This window comes from Engystomops pustulosus, chromosome 10 (assembly GCF_040894005.1).
Source record: "Engystomops pustulosus chromosome 10, aEngPut4.maternal, whole genome shotgun sequence".
Taxonomy (NCBI): domain Eukaryota; kingdom Metazoa; phylum Chordata; class Amphibia; order Anura; family Leptodactylidae; genus Engystomops; species Engystomops pustulosus.
In genome coordinates, this window is record NC_092420.1 from 88,282,251 (window position 1) to 88,302,365 (window position 20,115).

General features: G+C 48.1%; 1 protein-coding gene across 1 annotated transcript in view; it reads right to left on the reverse strand.

The window, feature by feature from the left end:
- Window positions 1-19,289, reverse strand: part of FAF1 (Fas associated factor 1) — a 148,363-nt gene extending 129,074 nt beyond the window's left edge. Inside the window, exons 1-2 of the mRNA XM_072128875.1 lie at window positions 18,900-19,289; window positions 3,104-3,172 (exon numbers count right to left, since the gene is read on the reverse strand). Of these exons, the coding sequence (XP_071984976.1) occupies window positions 3,104-3,172; window positions 18,900-18,944 (114 nt within the window). The 5' untranslated portion in view covers window positions 18,945-19,289. The remainder of the gene's footprint in view (window positions 1-3,103; window positions 3,173-18,899) is intronic.
- Between the last annotated feature and the right edge of the window lie 826 nt (window positions 19,290-20,115).

The following is a 20,115-nucleotide window of genomic DNA, read 5'->3' on the forward strand; positions in this document are numbered from 1 at the left end:
CACAGACAGAAGAGCTCACTAAGGTGTCTATGGAGAGGGGAGAGGGAGGAGTCCCAGCAGCTAGGTCTCCATCCAGCAGTCATATAACTGGGCTGCTGGGGTATGAAGCCTACAAGTCACATGATAACCCGGAATAGAGCTGCTCCTAATGTACACGGGACAATGGACTGACTCCAAGCTTGATGTGAGCCGAGTCACTTTATAGTTCAAGGACACGGTAACTTTGTCCTGCTGCACGGTGCGGTCATTTCTGCCCATGTATCTGGTGTATATAAACACAACAAAGATAAGACGTTCTACAAGAAGAGCATTACACCAGCAGAGTAAGTATCAGCTCACATCAGGTCATGATACAATTTAACTATTGGTGTCTCCTATGCAAATGTATGCATCTCTATGGTAACAGACTACAGACAAATCTTGGTAGTCTGATCAGGCATCTTGGCCAGTTTCAGTCTATGTAATTTGCCAGCCACAGTACCCCGAATTAAATGGAATTTAATCATAATCCAGCATGATCTTACTCATAGATCTGGGCACTGTGACTGTGGTGATCTTACTTATATTTGTTATCCATGGCCTGCTTCCTCTTAACATCAACTTTTCAAATTATGCAAATGAAGCAGAAAGGCAGGTGTTACAAGAGCTTAATCATGCTGTAGCTTCACAGGTCGTTACACTGTGCTCTAGCACGTCACCCCCATCCACCCTCAGCACTTCCCCCTCCCTCTGCCTGATATAATCTTGCAAAGTAGGGAAGCGCTCCTACACAGTGTAACAGACTGTGAAGCTGCAGCACATGTATAATATATATGTATAACTATCTCCTACTACACACTGCTGGCATCAACCTCATCAATCTGATCATTAAGTTTTAGAAATCCCCTTTAAACCTCAAATGGTACAATGGAGTCAGGCTTTTATTGATCATAGGGACACCGATGGTCATATCATATAATGACCCAATATACTAGTAAACAGGGACCCCCTTAGGAATCCCCAAATTAGAGACTTTCAGTATGACATATTAACAGTTCAGCATAAAAGCTGCAGGTTAGCGGAGGGTGATCTACAGTTAACCCTTTGTGCTAGAACCCTTAATAGAAGGGTATAATAGAGTGTCCCTCCTTTCCATGGGTAAATCAGCACCTACACCTTTAAATAGTCCAGAGCAGCACATGACGGGCCCTGGGTGCTGCCTCCCACATATCACACGACTATTAGCCCCCACCTACATTGGCTGTGCACCACACGCTGAGCTCATATACAAACCAAGACACGTGTAAACCCTTTCACACCCAGGTCACGTCACCCCAACCACCCGGGACCATCCCATTGAATTATCTCTGACAGCATCGCCCCTCCCAGCACCAAACATACAGCAAAAACATTAAAAGGGCAATGACAGCTCCAGAAAGACACTGGGTGGATGGAGGGGATGCAAATCATGTATTAGCTCCGATTGGGATATCATCTGTAAAACGCAGGCTGGCAGTGAAAGCAAATTACTAAATTAGGATTAAAACTATTAATCCCAGTTGAAACAATTTGTGGTCAATTGCGACAAAATTTTTTTTTTAAAGGTAACAAGTGACTGGTGAGATTTCTAGGGATACATTGCAACAACGAAACCACAGGCAGATAGGACCATGGTATCACTCAAAGGGTATTACCAATTAAGGTTTATGGATATTCGTATACAATATTTCCTTTACTCTCCTTTAATCCTGCTCAGCTCCTCCTGCTCTATAACATGCTACCTGCATATCGTATGTAGTGTCCTATCTGAAGGTAGCATGTTATTGAACAGTAGGAGCTGATCAGATTGTACATGGCAGCTTGTTATAGAGCAGCAGGACCTGAGCAGATTGCACATAGTGTCCTATATTCAGGCAGCACGTTATAGGGCAGGAGGAGAGGAACAGATTGTGCAGATAGGACACTTCAGTAGGAGCTGAGCAGATTATAGGTGGTGTCTTATCTGCTCAGCTCCTCCTGCTCTATAACATGCTGCCTGCAGATAGGACACTATGTACAATATGCTCAGTTCCTCCTGCCCTATAACATACTGCCTGAATATAAGACACTATGTGCAATCTGCTCAGGTCCTGCTGCTCTATAACAAGCTGCCTGCAGATAAGAAGACTAGACATAGTGTCCTATATCTTAATGTTGCCTATAGCATTAAATATAAATTTTCCATAAAGTTTTTTTTTTCTTTTTAAATAGCACCATCCGTAGGCTTTCATGTTCTACCTCAACCAAATTCAGTTAAATGGGGATAACCTACAATACCTGTCACAGACTACGAATAGTTGAGGCTAGAAAACTGTGATTGTCCAAGATCGATCCATCTCTTACTATTGGCCCCAGGTGGGGTAGTACTTACCTTGGTCCTCATCTCCGCCATCTGCCTTTGTTGATATGGAGAGGCTCAGCGGTGACGGTGCACACCCCTACAGATAGGTACAGGGTCACTCAACATGACCACTGCGCCTCTGTATCCCAACATAGGCCAGAACAGGCCCAAGCCTGGCGGTAAGGGCAGAGCTAAGTATTGGTTCTGTCTTATTTCTTTACCAACTGGGTCAAATTTAAAAAAAATATACATCACAAACCACCCTTTTAAGACTAAATTCTACACAGAAATCTTAAAGTGGTGGCTGAAAAACATAGCCGAATTCTTCCAAAAACAGCGCCACACCTGACCACAGGTAGTACACGGTATTACAACTAAGCTCCATTCATTTCTATATAGCTGAGCTGCAATACCAGCACAAAACATGGCCAGGGGTGGCGCTGTTTTTGGAAAAAAGCAACCATGTTTTTCCAACCCCTTTAAAAAAAAAAAAACAGTAGGCCAATTTCACTCAACTATGTTTAGATCAGCTCCAGTGTGTTGTGTTGGGGCCCTTAAAAATTATTCTTGTACAGAACTTGGAATAGTAAGAAGAATGGGCTAGAAGATTCATTGTTGTTACTTTCTATAAATTATCTGCACAATTCATCATAGTTTCTATTGATCAGGAACCTGCACGTGTGAACAGGGCTGAAGGTGGAGTAATAAGAATGGATTTAGTAGACATGGGAGGATTATACTTACTAATAAGTCCCAGTTGTTCTGCTCCAGCAGTGTGATGGCTTCATCGATGTTCTCGATGCCGGTGCACGCCTGGAAGAGAATACAAAGAGTTACACAGCGGCAGGGGCTCCGGTTACAGGCTGGCAGCAGAACCAGGACTCTTAGCTGTGTCACCTTCTCCAGCGCGGCCCGGTCCAAGGTAATGTTTTACCAAACTCTGAACTATACGTGAACTTTCTGCTAACCACATCCAGTCCGTCCTACACAATGGAAACTACACACTACACCCTCATCACACCAGCAAAATGTGCTTAAAGGGGTCTTCTATTTTTGGCATTCTGTAATGAAGTCATACAAGACCTGCACGAAAAAGAGCGATAAAGGGAAGCGAGGGTAACCCCACTAATCCGGCAGCCCCCCTCACGTAGGGGAGGAAACGTCCTTTCTAGAATTCCCTCTTATGCAAAATGTCCTTCTAAATAATTTCATGTTGAGCAGAGAGGAGTCATATTTTGCCAAAGAAGAGTCAATCCCATAGTCTGAAAGGGAGAAAAGTGACTTATGATGTCGCTATCTTGGGTTCTACATCCGCTACAACTGGGGTTCTAAATAATTTTACTCTTTCAAACCACATCAGACTTGTGGTTTTGAAGGCTACAGAAGCGGAGATACGGGCAGGAAAATATGTGAGTTTCAGATGAAGATCCAATTCCCAACCTCTGTTACTGCCTGTATGTCCAGTTCTGTAGCTCACAGCACCACAAGCTGGATGTGATAGAATTGAGATTCTCTTCTATAAAATGATACCAGAACCAGGATCCTAGGTACTACAGAATCCAAGATACTCTCACACTACAGCCTCCCAGCGAGACTCATCTCTGCTTGAGACACTGAAGGGGTAGAGTCATTTCAGATCACAACATATTACACTTTATAGTGTTGTAGAGACAAAGATGTAGACACTTGAAGCTCCCATATTGACTCTTCTCTGGCAAAACATGACTCTGCTCATTTGTACATGACTGGAGGTTCACATTAAAGAGGAATTCAAGTAAAGTACGGTTTCCAATTAAAGGGGTGCCTAAGGTGAAGATACTGAGGTGCTATCCCTAGGCTATCAGCTCAGGGGTGTATCAATACTAGGGACACAAGAGATCCGCTGCTGCTGTACTGTGAGTAGAGTCATTACATACTCTAGGTAGAGGACAAGCAGCTTAGCTACAATACACATAAAATAAGCTGCAGTACACTGGAACCGCCACTATGCGATGGTCTTCTTCCGGGTGCCATCTGATTGTCTAGGGCAGCTGGAATCTGAGGGGATATTAGGGGAGTAATAGTAAAAACCAGTCAGTCAATCTTGGAGAGGCCAGCTGATCACCTAAATTGTATAGGACATGTAGCACCAGGATGAAGGTTTGTAAACCAAGCACACTGACATACTGGTGTGTCTAAGCTTCCTGAGACCTTGTTTTTCAGAAAAAAAGGCTTAAATAATCAAGCTCAAAGAAGAGCAGATCCTGCCAGAGGGGGCGCACACCAGTATGTAAGTGTGCTGGGTTTACAGTCCTTCATCCTGGTGGTAGATGCCCTTTAAACCTCTCCTAAGGGATAGATACGAAGGGAGAGTAAGGTTGGGCAGCTTGATATCACCGGAGCCTGGCAGGGAGCCAGATAACGCAAATTAAACCTATGTAAACTACTGAAATGATTCGGAAGGCTGATAAAGGCGTTTTTAAGATCAGCAGAGGCGAAGGGACCCGGTCACAACTAAAAATGACATTCCTGGTGATGGATGGTAGATTTAAATCTACCATCAAAATCCATCCTGATAAACCAGGGACATTACTCATAATTATGCTGAACCAGAAGGGCTCCTGGGAGTGGGAAGGGCTCTGTGCTGTAGCTTCACAGGGGGAGGGGGTAGTGCTCATACACAGTGTGAGATTACAGCAGGCAGAGAGAGGGGGGAAATACTGAGGGAGCAGCTACAGCACGGAATAGCTCTGGTAACGCCCCCAGAGCACTTCTGGCTCATTTGCATAATTTTAAAAGTGGATTTTAGAAAAAAAATGAGGCAATGGATAACAAATATAATTAGATTCCGAGTGTCTCGGTGCCTGGTTCTATGAGTAAGTGTCTCTGGTTTATCAGGATGGATCTTGATGCAATAATAATCTGCACGGGGGCAGTTGCTGTGGGGCTTGTGTGACCGCAGTCGTTCATTACCAGCCCCCCCTGAGCTCTCGCATTATATTTATGAATTTTGGAGATAAGCAACAGCACAAAAAGGGAAACATAAAAGATTTACAAAAAGCAAAAATAATGGAAACAAATAATGACAGATCAAAGGTCAGAACAATCTCAAAGATTTCAATTTCAAAAACCTTTTTGTTTTCCGGGCAGAAACTTTGCAAAAACCGCGAAAAAGACAGAATGCCAAAAACTGCAGACAAAAGGTGCAGTGTGTGGACAGCGGGACAGGCAGCCGATGGGGGTTATCAGCCGAAGGAGAGAAAGAGCCTCATCGGGTTTTACAAGTCAGAACCACAGAGCCGGAGCCCAGTCCCAGCGAAATCACTGGAGACAGCAAGCACCCACCCGCCTACGCAGGACGGTTAAGAATGGATACCTGACACCACCTCCGAAAATACAGGGGGGCAGCAGTGACAATGACATCCGATAGTGTTATTACCCACCACATGGTGGCGCCGCGCACAATGGTCACATCCGAGTCCTGCACTGCGCCAGCGTCTCCTGCCGGGTAACAAATCTCTAACTTTCCACCGGTGACCAGTTCGCTCTGTTATGCACCCAATAAAGGGGCCAAATTTTATCCCAATTTAGGCCGTGGCTACTTTTGTTGAGACCCCTCTTCTGGAAAAACCAGGTGTCTTTTTGTATTAGTCTTAAAAGACTCGGGTGCTTATAAACCACTGGGGGACATGTATCACTCCTGTTGCTTTTTAAGCAGCTTTTTGCAGTTTGAGACTTTTTAGGTGCAGCATCCAGCAGCGCACCAGCGTCACCTGCCTCCAGGATGTAATGCAGCGGCCGGATTTGTCTTAGGAGCCCAGACGTTTGTGCGACTTGAGACTTTTGGGCTCTGCAATTGTCCCATTCTTGCACCTATTAAGTCCCAAAACAGAGCACACTGGACCCAGACTTACTTTTGGGAGCTGCTATTCGGGACTCACCACAAAAAGTCCCAAAAGTGAGACTAAACAGGCAACTGATTGCATGTATCACAAAGGGGTAAAACTTGCAATGTTTAAGTAGGTCTAAGTAGGAAACGTAGATGCGCCCCATTGTGTCTGACCCGAAAGTTTTCCAGCGTATCAAGAATTTAAAAATTTAAAAAAAAACACTTCAAAAAGGAAACATACTTATAGGATCCAGGGCGCAGTGTCTGGGGTAATACTCTTATACTTGCCTCCTTCCTTCCTTTTAAAATTATGCCAACAAGCCAGATGGGTTCCTGGGGGAGTTACCAGAGCCCCTCCATGCTGTAGCTTCACGTAGTGTTAAAGTGCCCCCCTCTTTGCTTCCTCAGTACTTCCCCTTCCTTCTGCCTCTACTCTCATACAGTGGAAGGGAGGAAATGTTTCTGCACAGTGTAATAGCCTGTGAAGCTACACCATGGAGGGGCACTGGTAACCTTCCCCCTGAGCCCTTCTGGCTCATTAGCATCCTTTTAAAAGTCAATTTTAAAAGGAAGGCGGCCATGGATAACAAATATAAGAAGATTACCACAGTCACGGTGCCTGGATCCATGTCCCTGGTTTATCAGGATGGATTTTCATGGGACATTTCCTTTAAAGTGTTTGTTCTAGGTTACTCCCTATTTACCAGATAACATGCTGTGTGTGTGGGTGGTGAGGATCATGAGAGCTGGAGAGCCATTACCAAAAATAGAGGGTGAGAAGGCACAGAGAGGTGCACACTTTACCTGCCCCCCCCCCCCCATACCATTTACCCTGTCAGGGTCCCGCATGATACATCCCTATTAGCATGTTACCCATATTATCTTGGGAAAGCCCCATTTACTTGCTGCTGTGGGCCTCCCAAAACAGGATTGGCTTTTCTTTTTGCTTCTAATAGCTTCCTCTTGGAGGAAACATTCTTTTAAAATTATACAAATGAGCCTCAGGGGCTCCGGGCTACTTCACGGAAGCCCCTTCTGGCTACATTGTATGATAATTAATAACACCTCCATTACTGCCCACCTCAACCCAACTCCACGAATGAAGGTGTGAATTATCAGCATACAGAGTCGGCAGGGGCTTCTGTGCCGTGGAGCCCCTGAGGCTCATTTGTAGAATTTTGAAAGACCGTTTTCTCAAAAACTAAGCTATTAGAAGAAAAAATAAAGAAACATACTTTTCAGGACGGACATACCAGCATGTAAGCGTGCTTGGTTCAGAATCACTGCACCCATGTGGAAGATTTCCTTTAACGGTCACATAACTGTGTGTGTGTAATAATGGCTAATGCAGATGATCTCCCCATGCACATGCATGCTCGGCTTGGCCAAGTAGGTCACACATAGTAAATAGAAAAGATGAGAAATCTCAAAACAGCGGCAGCGGCTCCTCTCCCGAGAACAGACGGATAAGGCAACGCGCCCAATGGTCCACATGACGAGGTGATTACTCTGTAATGTCTTATCTATGAATCGCTATGGAATATGATGGCGCCATATAAATAAAGATAATAATATTATGCCCGATCCTTATTACAGATTTCTGAAGGTATAAGGGGGTTTAAGGTTTAATGTAAACATTAAAAATGTGTGTTGCCAGATTAAACAAGACAAAGCTGCAATACCACACACAACCACAGCATAGTTGTGGCGCTGTTTATGTAAGCAACAGGGGGGGGGGTGGAGAAACATCCGTTAAAGGTGACACCCCGTTGCTAATTTATTTGTATATTTCCAGCAGGGATGATTAAAGGGGTTGTATTGAGCATAGAAATGGGAAATAAGAAAATGATCAATGAGGGTCCCACTGCTGGGACTCCCACCAATCACATGAATGGAGGTCCTGTTCTCACTAATGGGTGCAAGATGAGCATGCGGCCTGCTGCTCCATTTAATAGAATGGGAGCGAATGAACTTGCTGAGCAGCAAAACAGTATCTCTAGAATTGTCATAGACAGTGAATGTGAGTGTGCAGGAGATAACAGAGCGCTTTGCTCAGCAACATCCAAAATGATCATAGTATTGATTAGAGGACAGGACACATCATGTCACTCCACCATTAGTGAGAACGGGATTCCCATTCTCCAGATTACCGTGGGTCCTGTTCTAGTGATCGTGGGGGCTTCATCCTGTAACCCCATTTGCTGCGGGTAGAGAATAACTCGCTAACTTGGTACAAGCCCTTGAAAATATTCATATGGTGTACGAATCATCACATTCTTTGGACAGGTGGTAATTACTTCTCAAGATTTAGATTGTGCCAATGTTGTTTTGTAACTGTGCACAGAGATCACATACAAAAGATTAGTCACAGGCCCAGAACAATGGAAACACTTAAAAAGATCCCTCCCTTTAAAGAATTTAGTACATATGGCGATCCTCAATATCAGAGTGATGGGGCTCTGACACCGTGCACCCTCCTTAGCCGAAAGATAAAGAATGGAACAGGAAGCAGACAGCGCCGGTCTCGGTGTAGTGGTCAGACCAGGTTACTGCAGATCAGCTTCTATTCATTTGAAACTTTCAAAAACACCATGACATGTTCCATTGGAGCGGCAAGATCCGCTCTTCTTGTAGCTCCTTATGCCATTGTTTTGACAAATACAGGCTTTAAAAATTATGCAAATGAGCCTGAAGGGCTCCATAGCTGAGCCTGGAGCCCCTGGGGCTCATTTGCATAATTTTAAAAGCCTGTATTTGTAAAAACAAGGGCATAAGGAGGTAAACGAAGAGCGGATCTTGCCAGAGGGTGCACACACCACCACATAAGTGTGCTTGGGTTACAACCCTTCATCCTGGTGGTAGAATTCCTTTAATTTTGATGGTAGATTTCCTTTAAAATATTAATTGGCGTGTAATAGACAGGGCCCCAAGACCACGGGACTATGGCATCTAATAGCACTATAGTCCCAGGTATATGCCCTAAAATGAGGTCACAATGGCCACAACATGCACAGTCACACTGCCTAGGCTGGGACTTTCCTGATATATGTACATGCTTTATGTGGAAAATCCCTTTAAAAGGCGGCTGTTTGAAGCTCAAAAGGGGTTTTCCATACCACAAGATGACCTGTAGTGGCACATCTGATATGATCCCCCTGCCTCCAATTACATTGATGACCTGTCCCCTTCATATGAATGCGGAGGCAGGCTGAGCATGCATGTTGCCGACCCATTCATTCTCTATGGGAGTGCTGGAGATTGCTACCTAGTACTGAGCTATAGCTCCCAATCTAGGACTTTATAGTTTTGGGATGCATTAAATACTGTAATCTATTATATAAACAGGCAGATTTTATGCCCGTGTTCCTTTAAGGTGAACCTAATCCAGTGTGTGTACATGTATCCATATATCTGACCATTATATGTCTTGTACATTACGTAGCAGTTTTCCCCTCTGCAGGCTCTGTCTGTAATTCTCAGTTGTCTCGGAGCAGGTGGCTGGAGACTCGCTGCTATGCCGTCTCCCATACACGGCACATAGAAAGCAGAAAATCCGCTCTATAACTATCATCCATATGTAACACGGTGACTCCTCATCTGCCGGTCCGTCCAGTTCTGAAGAATGCCACAAGACGAGACTGGCGATCACAGTTATCAACTCAATAACAAGGTGCGACGTGCCAGGAGGATTCATCCAAATAGGAGCTTGTGACTAGCAGTGACGTGGCATGATCGGGTCATGGCAGTACCACGTGTGCCCCAGTCACCTCTACATGGAGGGGCTTCAGGCCATGTTCACACTTTAGTTAAATCTGGGAGTGGTTGGGGCAGTTTTTCTACATATTTTTGTGATGGAGATGGATAACCCCCTCTAAATCCATCCTGCTTTCCCTGGATAACAGGCAGGACGGGAGTCTCACTCTGACCCTATATCCATACGTGGGGCATTGGTTGCAGAAATCCCGGCTCGCTTCAGATGAATGGAAAACGTTGCGGCCTGTATCAGGCAACCAGGAAATTGCTAAATTCAGGAAATCCTGAAGATAAGGCTCAGTGCACAGGAGCAAATCGATTAAATAAATGGATTCATGATATGACGGGCACTGAATCACCTGATAGACCGGTGTCCTGTTATATGCACTGTGCGCTGCTCTATCACTTTCCTTTGTGGGAAAACCCCTTTAAAGAAGAGCAGATTCCTGCCAGAAGGGGGCGCACGCCAGCGTGTCAGCACCAGAAGGGGGCGCACGCCAGCCTGTCCGCACCAGAAGGGGGCGCACGCCAGCCTGTCCGCACCAGAAGGGGGCGCACGCCAGCCTGTCCGCACCAGAAGGGGGCGCACGCCAGCCTGTCCGCACCAGAAGGGGGCGCACGCCAGCCTGTCCGCACCAGAAGGGGGCGCACGCCAGCCTGTCCGCACCAGAAGGGGGCGCACGCCAGCCTGTCCGCACCAGAAGGGGGCGCACGCCAGCCTGTCCGCACCAGAAGGGGGCGCACGCCAGCCTGTCCGCACCAGAAGGGGGCGCACGCCAGCCTGTCCGCACCAGAAGGGGGCGCACGCCAGCCTGTCCGCACCAGAAGGGGGCGCACGCCAGCCTGTCCGCACCAGAAGGGGGCGCACGCCAGCCTGTCCGCACCAGAAGGGGGCGCACGCCAGCCTGTCAGCACCAGAAGGGGGCGCACGCCAGCCTGTCAGCACCAGAAGGGGGCGCACGCCAGCCTGTCAGCACCAGAAGGGGGCGCACGCCAGCCTGTCAGCACCAGAAGGGGGCGCACGCCAGCCTGTCAGCACCAGAAGGGGGCGCACGCCAGCCTGTCAGCACCAGAAGGGGGCGCACGCCAGCCTGTCAGCACCAGAAGGGGGCGCACGCCAGCCTGTCAGCACCAGAAGGGGGCGCACGCCAGCCTGTCAGCACCAGAAGGGGGCGCACGCCAGCCTGTCAGCACCAGAAGGGGGCGCACGCCAGCCTGTCAGCACCAGAAGGGGGCGCACGCCAGCCTGTCAGCACCAGAAGGGGGCGCACGCCAGCCTGTCAGCACCAGAAGGGGGCGCACGCCAGCCTGTCAGCACCAGAAGGGGGCGCACGCCAGCCTGTCAGCACCAGAAGGGGGCGCACGCCAGCCTGTCAGCACCAGAAGGGGGCGCACGCCAGCCTGTCAGCACCAGAAGGGGGCGCACGCCAGCCTGTCAGCACCAGAAGGGGGCGCACGCCAGCCTGTCAGCACCAGAAGGGGGCGCACGCCAGCCTGTCAGCACCAGAAGGGGGCGCACGCCAGCCTGTCAGCACCAGAAGGGGGCGCACGCCAGCCTGTCAGCACCAGAAGGGGGCGCACGCCAGCCTGTCAGCACCAGAAGGGGGCGCACGCCAGCCTGTCAGCACCAGAAGGGGGCGCACGCCAGCCTGTCAGCACCAGAAGGGGGCGCACGCCAGCCTGTCAGCACCAGAAGGGGGCGCACGCCAGCCTGTCAGCACCAGAAGGGGGCGCACGCCAGCCTGTCAGCACCAGAAGGGGGCGCACGCCAGCCTGTCAGCACCAGAAGGGGGCGCACGCCAGCCTGTCAGCACCAGAAGGGGGCGCACGCCAGCCTGTCAGCACCAGAAGGGGGCGCACGCCAGCCTGTCAGCACCAGAAGGGGGCGCACGCCAGCCTGTCAGCACCAGAAGGGGGCGCACGCCAGCCTGTCAGCACCAGAAGGGGGCGCACGCCAGCCTGTCAGCACCAGAAGGGGGCGCACGCCAGCCTGTCAGCACCAGAAGGGGGCGCACGCCAGCCTGTCAGCACCAGAAGGGGGCGCACGCCAGCCTGTCAGCACCAGAAGGGGGCGCACGCCAGCCTGTCAGCACCAGAAGGGGGCGCACGCCAGCCTGTCAGCACCAGAAGGGGGCGCACGCCAGCCTGTCAGCACCAGAAGGGGGCGCACGCCAGCCTGTCAGCACCAGAAGGGGGCGCACGCCAGCCTGTCAGCACCAGAAGGGGGCGCACGCCAGCCTGTCAGCACCAGAAGGGGGCGCACGCCAGCCTGTCAGCACCAGAAGGGGGCGCACGCCAGCCTGTCAGCACCAGAGGGGGCGCACGCCAGCATGTCAGCACCAGAGGGGGCACACACCAGCGTGTCAGTGCTTGGCTTATGTCCTATAGAGAGACTCTTTTAGGCACCATCTTGGACATCTGGAAGGGTAGGTGAATCCAAATAGGAACATTTCACCAGGCTGCAGGTAGGGGGGAGGGGGGGGGGCAGATATTTTGGGCCTCGCTTGTTTACATCTCATCTAGAAATGTTTACCGACTACTATCCTAAACACATATGTTACATATTCTAATGTCTATACATACAATCAGAGGGTCCTACATACAGTCATACAGTCTGCCGTGCTGTCTGCAAGGTATAGGGAGGACTATGGAATTTCCAGAGGGATGAAAAATAAACTTATGGATCATTAATCCTGCTGCTTCTAATAATAGGATATATCACAAGGCAGAACACTGGGGCGTACAGGCAGGGGGTGGGAGGACCAGACCTCATACATATGGTGCTATAGCCACAGTAAAGATCCCATACACATGAGCCCTATCTTCATCTCTACGTTTCCTGAACATACTGTACATGGTCAAATGTGCAAGTCTAACCATAAGACACACGTCCAGACATGTTAGAACCCAAGTTAGATCGTGTCCTTATACCTCCTCCAAAAAAATCCTCCTAATGCACAAATTCACCAGAGAAGAGTCATATTTTTGCAGAGATAGATCAGAGGCGGCAAGGGGAGAGGCGCTTCAGAAGCCCCTACTTTTTGTCCCTATGCTACCTAGAAGCACGTTGGTCCCATATTAAAGATAAGAATCTCATCTTTCAGATGACATCAGGCTTGTGGTTCTGTGGGGTAAATGAAATAAGCGGGAACTGGATCTTTATCTGCAGCTCACATTTCCAAATTATGTTTTATACTGTGGTATCTCCGGTTCTGTAACTCACAGAACCTTGTATGATATAGTAGAGATTCTTAGCTTTAATATGACACCAAAAGCATGGTTTTAGGTGCTACAGAGACCAAGATATGAGCACCTAAAGTGAAGCTCCCCCTTCCAGCTTCTAAAAGTGACTGATTTCAGCTCATTTCCATAGAACGCTGGAGGAGACATTTTGTAGATTTCAATAAATCTTACATACAAGTCCATAAAGGATCGGTCTGAGTCCAACTGAGGGGGCAAATAGCCGAGTGGGGGAAAAAGCTGGTGACAGGTTCCCTTTAAGCGACATTGCACTTTACGTTTGGGTTTTGTCATAGATCTGACTGCAGATTTAGTGACATGCAGACTAAATTTTCTTGCCAAACAATGTTAAGTCTCTGGATATTTTCATATGGATTTATCTATTTTATGGAGACCTCACCGCGACGTGGGGCGACTGATGTGTGTGAATGAGCCTCTAGGAGACCAGAGATGTCCTGGACTTATAATAATACACACATAATACAACCATTTCCTAGATAGAAGGTAGAAGAAACCTCACTAGAAAGCAAAGCGGCTCCGAGAAGAAAGATGAACAAAGGAAAGGGGAGCGGCAGCTGGTTTCATGAAAGAGCCAGAAAATGAGGCCGCTTTCTGCTTACTCATGGGAACAGCGAGCTGAGTCATAGCAACAACCGCGACGAGTCAGCACAAGCTGTCACCAGCGCAGGACCGGGGACAATCATGTGTCATTTACTAATGCATTTATATCCATTTCATTATTGTTCTATAGAATGTATCTCCTGGCCCCACCACTGATAATTCCGGAAGTCATTGACCCCCCCCTGCAGGGGTCGTCCGGGAGCAAAACACAAAACACAAGCAACGTCATATGACAAAAGGGATGAAATTATTTAGATGGGAATCTGAGATCATATATCAAAATTAAAGATCTGCTGCAGGTAAAAATGTCCTCAATCCCTGAAAGGGACTGGAAAACGCCCAGGGGGACGTGATCGTTGCAGTACTTACAGTTTTCAGGCCTCCTTCCGCTAAAAAAGTTCTTGGGAAGGGGGCAGGGGTCGCAGTACCTGCTTTAGCCAATGAGTGGTCTCTTCAGATATAGGGACAAGGAAGCGAGTCCCAGTAGCAAGGAGAGGCCTGTGGTCCGTGGAGGCCAGTCATTGGCTGAAGCAAGCCCCATTCCCCCCAGACCGGTCATCCAGAAAGGCCCAAAAACCTAAAGTAAAAGGATTGCTGTGAGAATTGGGAACCGGAGTTGGGTGGTAAATTATTTTTTTTTTACCCAGTCATCCAGATTCCTGAAAATGTCATTAAAAGGAACCTATGATCAAAAGTTTACCCAATTAAGCGCTACCAGTAAGCTGAAGTCAAGCTCTCCTCACCCCAACTTCTGCGATTGACTTCACTCACCGGACATTTACAGAATCAGTTATGGTGTCCATTGATGCAACATGGTCAAATACAGCTGAGGGGATTTCCTGAGGTGAGGAGAGCTTGACCTCAGTGTTTAGGGGCAGCACGGTGGCTTAGTGGTTAGCACTACAGACTTGATGCGCTGGGGTCCTGGGTTCATGTCCCAGGGTCAACATCTGCAAAGAGTTTGTATGTTCTCTCCGTTTTTGCGTGGGCTTCCTCCTGGTCCTCCGGTTTCCTCCGCAAAACATACTGGTAGGATGATTAGATTGTGAGCCCCATTGGGGACAGAGACTGATTTGGCAAAGTTTTTTGCAGTGATGCGTAATCTGTGAGCGCTATGTAAATAAAGAATTAATTATTGTTATTATTAAACTCTCCGTCTCCCTGACTTTATTAACCAATTTACCTCTCACGTCAAACTTGATGGTTTCACCACACTGAGCCACGAAAGAAACACAATCTGGGAGGCGTTCAGGTTAAATCGGGTGAATTGATGACAGTTTCCCTTTAAGTAAAGATTTTCAATCTATTTGGTCCCCCCCCCCCCCTCCTTGCCTGTTTTCCCCTATCCACGGGGCAGAATAAGTGCCTGACCTTTGAGACAACACCTTTTGCAGGAAGGGGACTGGAAAGAACCATGAATTGGGGCCTACAAATGTAACACTGATACAAGTCTGAGCCGGGTCTAAAGGGGCTGCAGTAGGTGTCCCAGAGGAGTGAATACAAGAGCTTCACTGTATAAGGGCTTGTATATTACAAGATGAGATGAGGTGTTAGCTGCCTTCTGCCCAATGTGTTTGAATCATAGATGATATAACCAATAACCAATCAGATTCCCAGCACCGCAGCCGGGGTCACAGTGTAGCAGAACTATACAGCTCCAGGCACTGCATAGTGATCAGAGAAGGTACTGCAGCTTACACCCATCACAGTAAGAGCTTGTTTAGACGACTGTGGTGGGTACGTAAAAGCCAGAATGCGTGGGGGCCAGATTTCATGGAGGGAATACCGTTCCAGGGAGGGGACTCTAAGCATCATAGTGACATATGATGCAAGGATCCCTACTTTCCCACTGGACAACAGGGTTGAACTGTTATGTTCTCAGTATGGAGCATTTGTTTGGAGGTTGCTTCATTTATCACCAACTTGACTGTAGTCCCAGTTGCGGCACAGTATTCATTCCATGATAGCCGGCCGCCCCACTTATACACCAACTACTGTCATCTGAATAAGCCTTAAAGGGCTCGTTCTATTCCAGCAAATAACTGATATTGTTTGTGTAGAGTTTTCCCAATATACTTTCTGTATCTATAACTCATGGTTTTCTAGATCTCTGCTTGCTGTCATTCTATAGGAAGCTTCAATGTTTACTTCATGTGGATAGAAACCAGTCCCTGGTCATGTGAGGTCACAAGAGTGCACAGATCGTTATATATCCCATGTCATGTGAAGTCACAGGTGCACCCCTCGTTATATACCATGTCATATGATGTCACACAGGTGCATGGCTCCTTACAGAGAGTAATCAGAGCTGACATCACATGACCAGGGATATAACAAGGCATGCATCTGTGTGACATCACATGACCAGGGACAGTGTTTATCCACAGAAAGTCAACAACAAAGCTTCCTATAGAATGACAGCAAGCAGAGATCTAGGTTATATTGAGGAATTGATACAGAAAGTATATTGAAGAATTGTAGAACTTTTCATTACACAAACAATATCAATTATTTGCTAAAAGTGGACAATCCCTTCAAATGGGACTAAACCAACAGTTCCCTTTGCCAACACTACAGCCTATGGTTCTGTGCGATATTAAGTATAATGTGGCTCTGGCAAACATATGATCTGCAGACGAGATAAAAAAAACTGAGCATTTACTAACACAATATTGAGTATCTACACTATCATCAATCTTGTAAATCCCTTTTAGGCTTTGTTCACATTGGCTCTAAGACTTTATATAGAACAGGATCCATACAGCTCTTCAGCATCTGTCACATGTTAGACCCTATAGACTCCACATGACCTGCCGCTCCACTGATATGACAATAAGCAGAAAATCAATATTCTGCTACAGAGTAGAGTGACACATGACTGATGCCCTCTCAGTCCTATTGTCTTATCACATGGATGTATTAAACAGGATCCGCTGCAGATTCTGCGTTTCTACCTTACAGATACGGAGAGAAAACTGAATTTTGAATACACATCCTATTCTATAAATAAACAAAATAAAATGGAATTCCCCTTTAAGAATAACAAGGTCCTGGAGATCAGTCTTGGGGCCTGTACCAGGGTTCCTCTTCCCCAGTTCCTGTCTGGTGGTGGGAGCTGCAGTAAACAAAGCCCCTGACTATTACTGTGCGGTGATTAAGTCCAAAAATAGCTCCACAGGATCCATTGTGCGTTCTCTAATCATGTGACTCAGAGGGACGCAATGTGTCCCTATAGTCTGTGACACAGCAATCTTCAGTTGCACAATGTGTCCCACAGCACTGTAGCAAACCCTCAGTAGTGAGATTGTAACATGAATGTTCCCACCAATGACAGCAAACGGAGGTCTTATAAACTGGTAAGTACCACCCCACAACACACTGTAAGAAGCCCCCAGAGGGGTTGTCCTACAGATGACTCTTTTGCCCTCCCCTTAGTTCAGCTGGGTCCTCCATAAGAACAATTACTAGAACAGAACCCGAAACTCTTGTGATGATCCGATTCACATGTGGCAATTGTGGACCCCCTCTAGTAATCAGTGGGCTCCAGGAGGATCCCCAGCATTCAGACACTTATCACAGGATATCCCCAGTACAGTAAATTATATACATATATTCATGTTGTTTTGGACATGAGCAGCTCAGATATTCAGGGACTTCATGGACCCCTTTATGACACCCAATGTCAAATGGCATTTCGGAAGATATCCAAACAACCATCAGTCAGCAGCCAATGTCTGATAACAATAGGGATCTTGGGTGCCACTGCTATGCAGTGAATTCGGCTATTGGCGTTACAGCCGTCCAGATAAAATAAGACAGTGGTGCACAGGCGGTTACAGTCTGGGTTGGTGTCAGCTGCTTGATGTTCTGACTCCTGGGGGGTCAGTCAGCAGCTCTTCTTCAGCACCACTGACCTCCGACATCAGACACACATCCTATGCACAGTGATATCCTACAGCAGACTAGACCTTCAAGGGCTGTAGAGCCCCAATTCTACACTGTGTACATGTTAGGGCCTAAAGTGCAGATATTAAAAGGGGGTTTACAGGAATTGGGGGTCAGGGAGGAGGCGTCATTACACTGCATCAGTCTTAGGTCCCCCACCCATCCAGAAGTTCTGGAGGTCACTGGACTCGCTGAGGCTAATGTATGGCATTCTTGGACCACAAGACATTACTTCCTTTATTATCCCCCGGTCCAAAGAGGCTACTCATTGTCTGATGAACGTTCCGAAAAACTGAATGTACTGGAGCAAGGCAAGTACACTTGTCACTCCTGCCCGAGCCTTCGTGAGGATTCAGGGGTTCTCTTACCACGTCCACAATTTTCTGACCTCAGTCATCCATGTGCAATTGGTTGAGATCTAAAACATCGACCCTACGCCTGTCACCCCTCCAGGCACCAGATCCTTTATAGCAGTGATGGCGAACCTTTTAGCGACCGAGTGCCCAAACTGCAACCCCAAACACCCCTCCATCGCAAGGTGCCAACCAAAAATTAAGGCAGTCGCTTATTGCTCACTGTTCTTCAACAACGTTCAATCATATTGGCCTCCTTAGGACACCAACACAGTACAAAGAAGGAAAATGTGCATCATTGTAGCATTGGTTTCCGCTACACATTATTGGGAATAAGTTGTTGTTTTATAAGGTTCTAGTGGTGGGACCCCCAGGGATCATAAGAACCGAGGGATCAGCTGGTTACACATTCTCCATGACACTGAAGTAGATAGCCGGGCACATAACTACTACTCCCATCAGTGCCATAGTCAGGAGCGGCAGTGGACATGCTCAGACCAGCCCCTCTGCTCATTTAGGGTACGGTGCCCCCCTTTCTTGAGATCCATTGGGGACCCACCACCGATCAGCAGGATATCCCCTATCCACAGGACCTGATGAGGCTGGACAACCCCTTTAAGATCCGAGGCCTCTCCTGCTCCCTGACTTCTCCCCATTGTCCCTCCTACAACTTTTCCTGGCCTTAGGACGATGCTGGATCCCGGGGTCCCCGGGACTGATCCCCCCCATAGGTGACCCCCAGGCCGTCCGGGCCCTGTACCTGGAAGTCCGCCAGGATCATCTCTCGGTCCGTGTTGGAAGCCATGTCCCCCGGTGGAGCCGCTCTGTGGGTGTCGGTGAAGACTCCGTGGTGGCCCCGGGGGCTGCGCAGGTCTGCAATGCCGGGGACAGTCCGGGCCCTAGATCTGGGGGCTGCCGCCGCTGCTCTGTGTCTCCGCTAACAACCGCTGTCTCCTCTCTCTCTCCGCCGCCTCACGGCGCTGTCGCACATTTTGCTCGTCACCACAGTCGCGCTGACACAGGAGAGCGCTTTGCGGCCGCCGCGGGGTCACGTGCTCCGCTCTAGCCTAGCTGTCACCATAGTAACGCGAGGCGCGGCGAAGGCCGGAGGAAGCGATAGAGAGCGCTGTGTCCTGTGTAACTAACAGCGGCCGCTCTGTACCATAATACCTAGTCTCTATGGTTCTGTATAACAGATAGCAGCCTGCGCTGCTCTGTACCATCATCCTTAGTCTCTATGGTGCTGTATAACTGATAGCAGCCTGCGCCGCTCTGTACCATCATCTCTAGTCTCTATGGTGCTGTATAACTGATAGCAGCCTGCGCCGCTCTGTACCATCATCTCTAGTCTCTATGGTGCTGTATAACTGATAGCAGCCTGCGCCGCTCTGTACCATCATCCCTAGTCTCTATGGTGCTGTATAACTGATAGCAGCCTACGCCGCTCTGTACCATCATCCCTAGTCTCTATGGTGCTGTATAACTGATAGCAGCCTGCGCCGCTCTGTACCATCATCCCTAGTCTCTATGGTGCTGTATAAATGATAGCAGCCTGCGCCGCTCTGTACCATCATCCCTAGTCTCTTTGGTGCTGTATAACTGATAGCAGCCTCCCCCGCTCTGTACCATCATCCCTAGTCTCTATGGTGCTGTATAACTGATAGCAGCCGGCCGCTCTGTACCATCATCCCTAGTCTCTATGGTACTGTATAACTGATATCAGCCTGCGCCACTCTGTACCATCATACCTAGTCTCTATGGTGCTGTATAACTGATAGCACCCTGCGCCGCTCTCTGTACTATCATCCCTAGTCTCTATGGTGCTGTATAACTGATAGCAGCCCTGAGCCACTCTGTACCATCATACTTAGTCTCTATGGTGCTGTATAACTGATAGCAGCCTCCCCCGCTCTGTACCATCATCCCTAGTCTCTATGGTGCTGTATAACTGATAGCAGCCTCCCCCGCTCTGTACC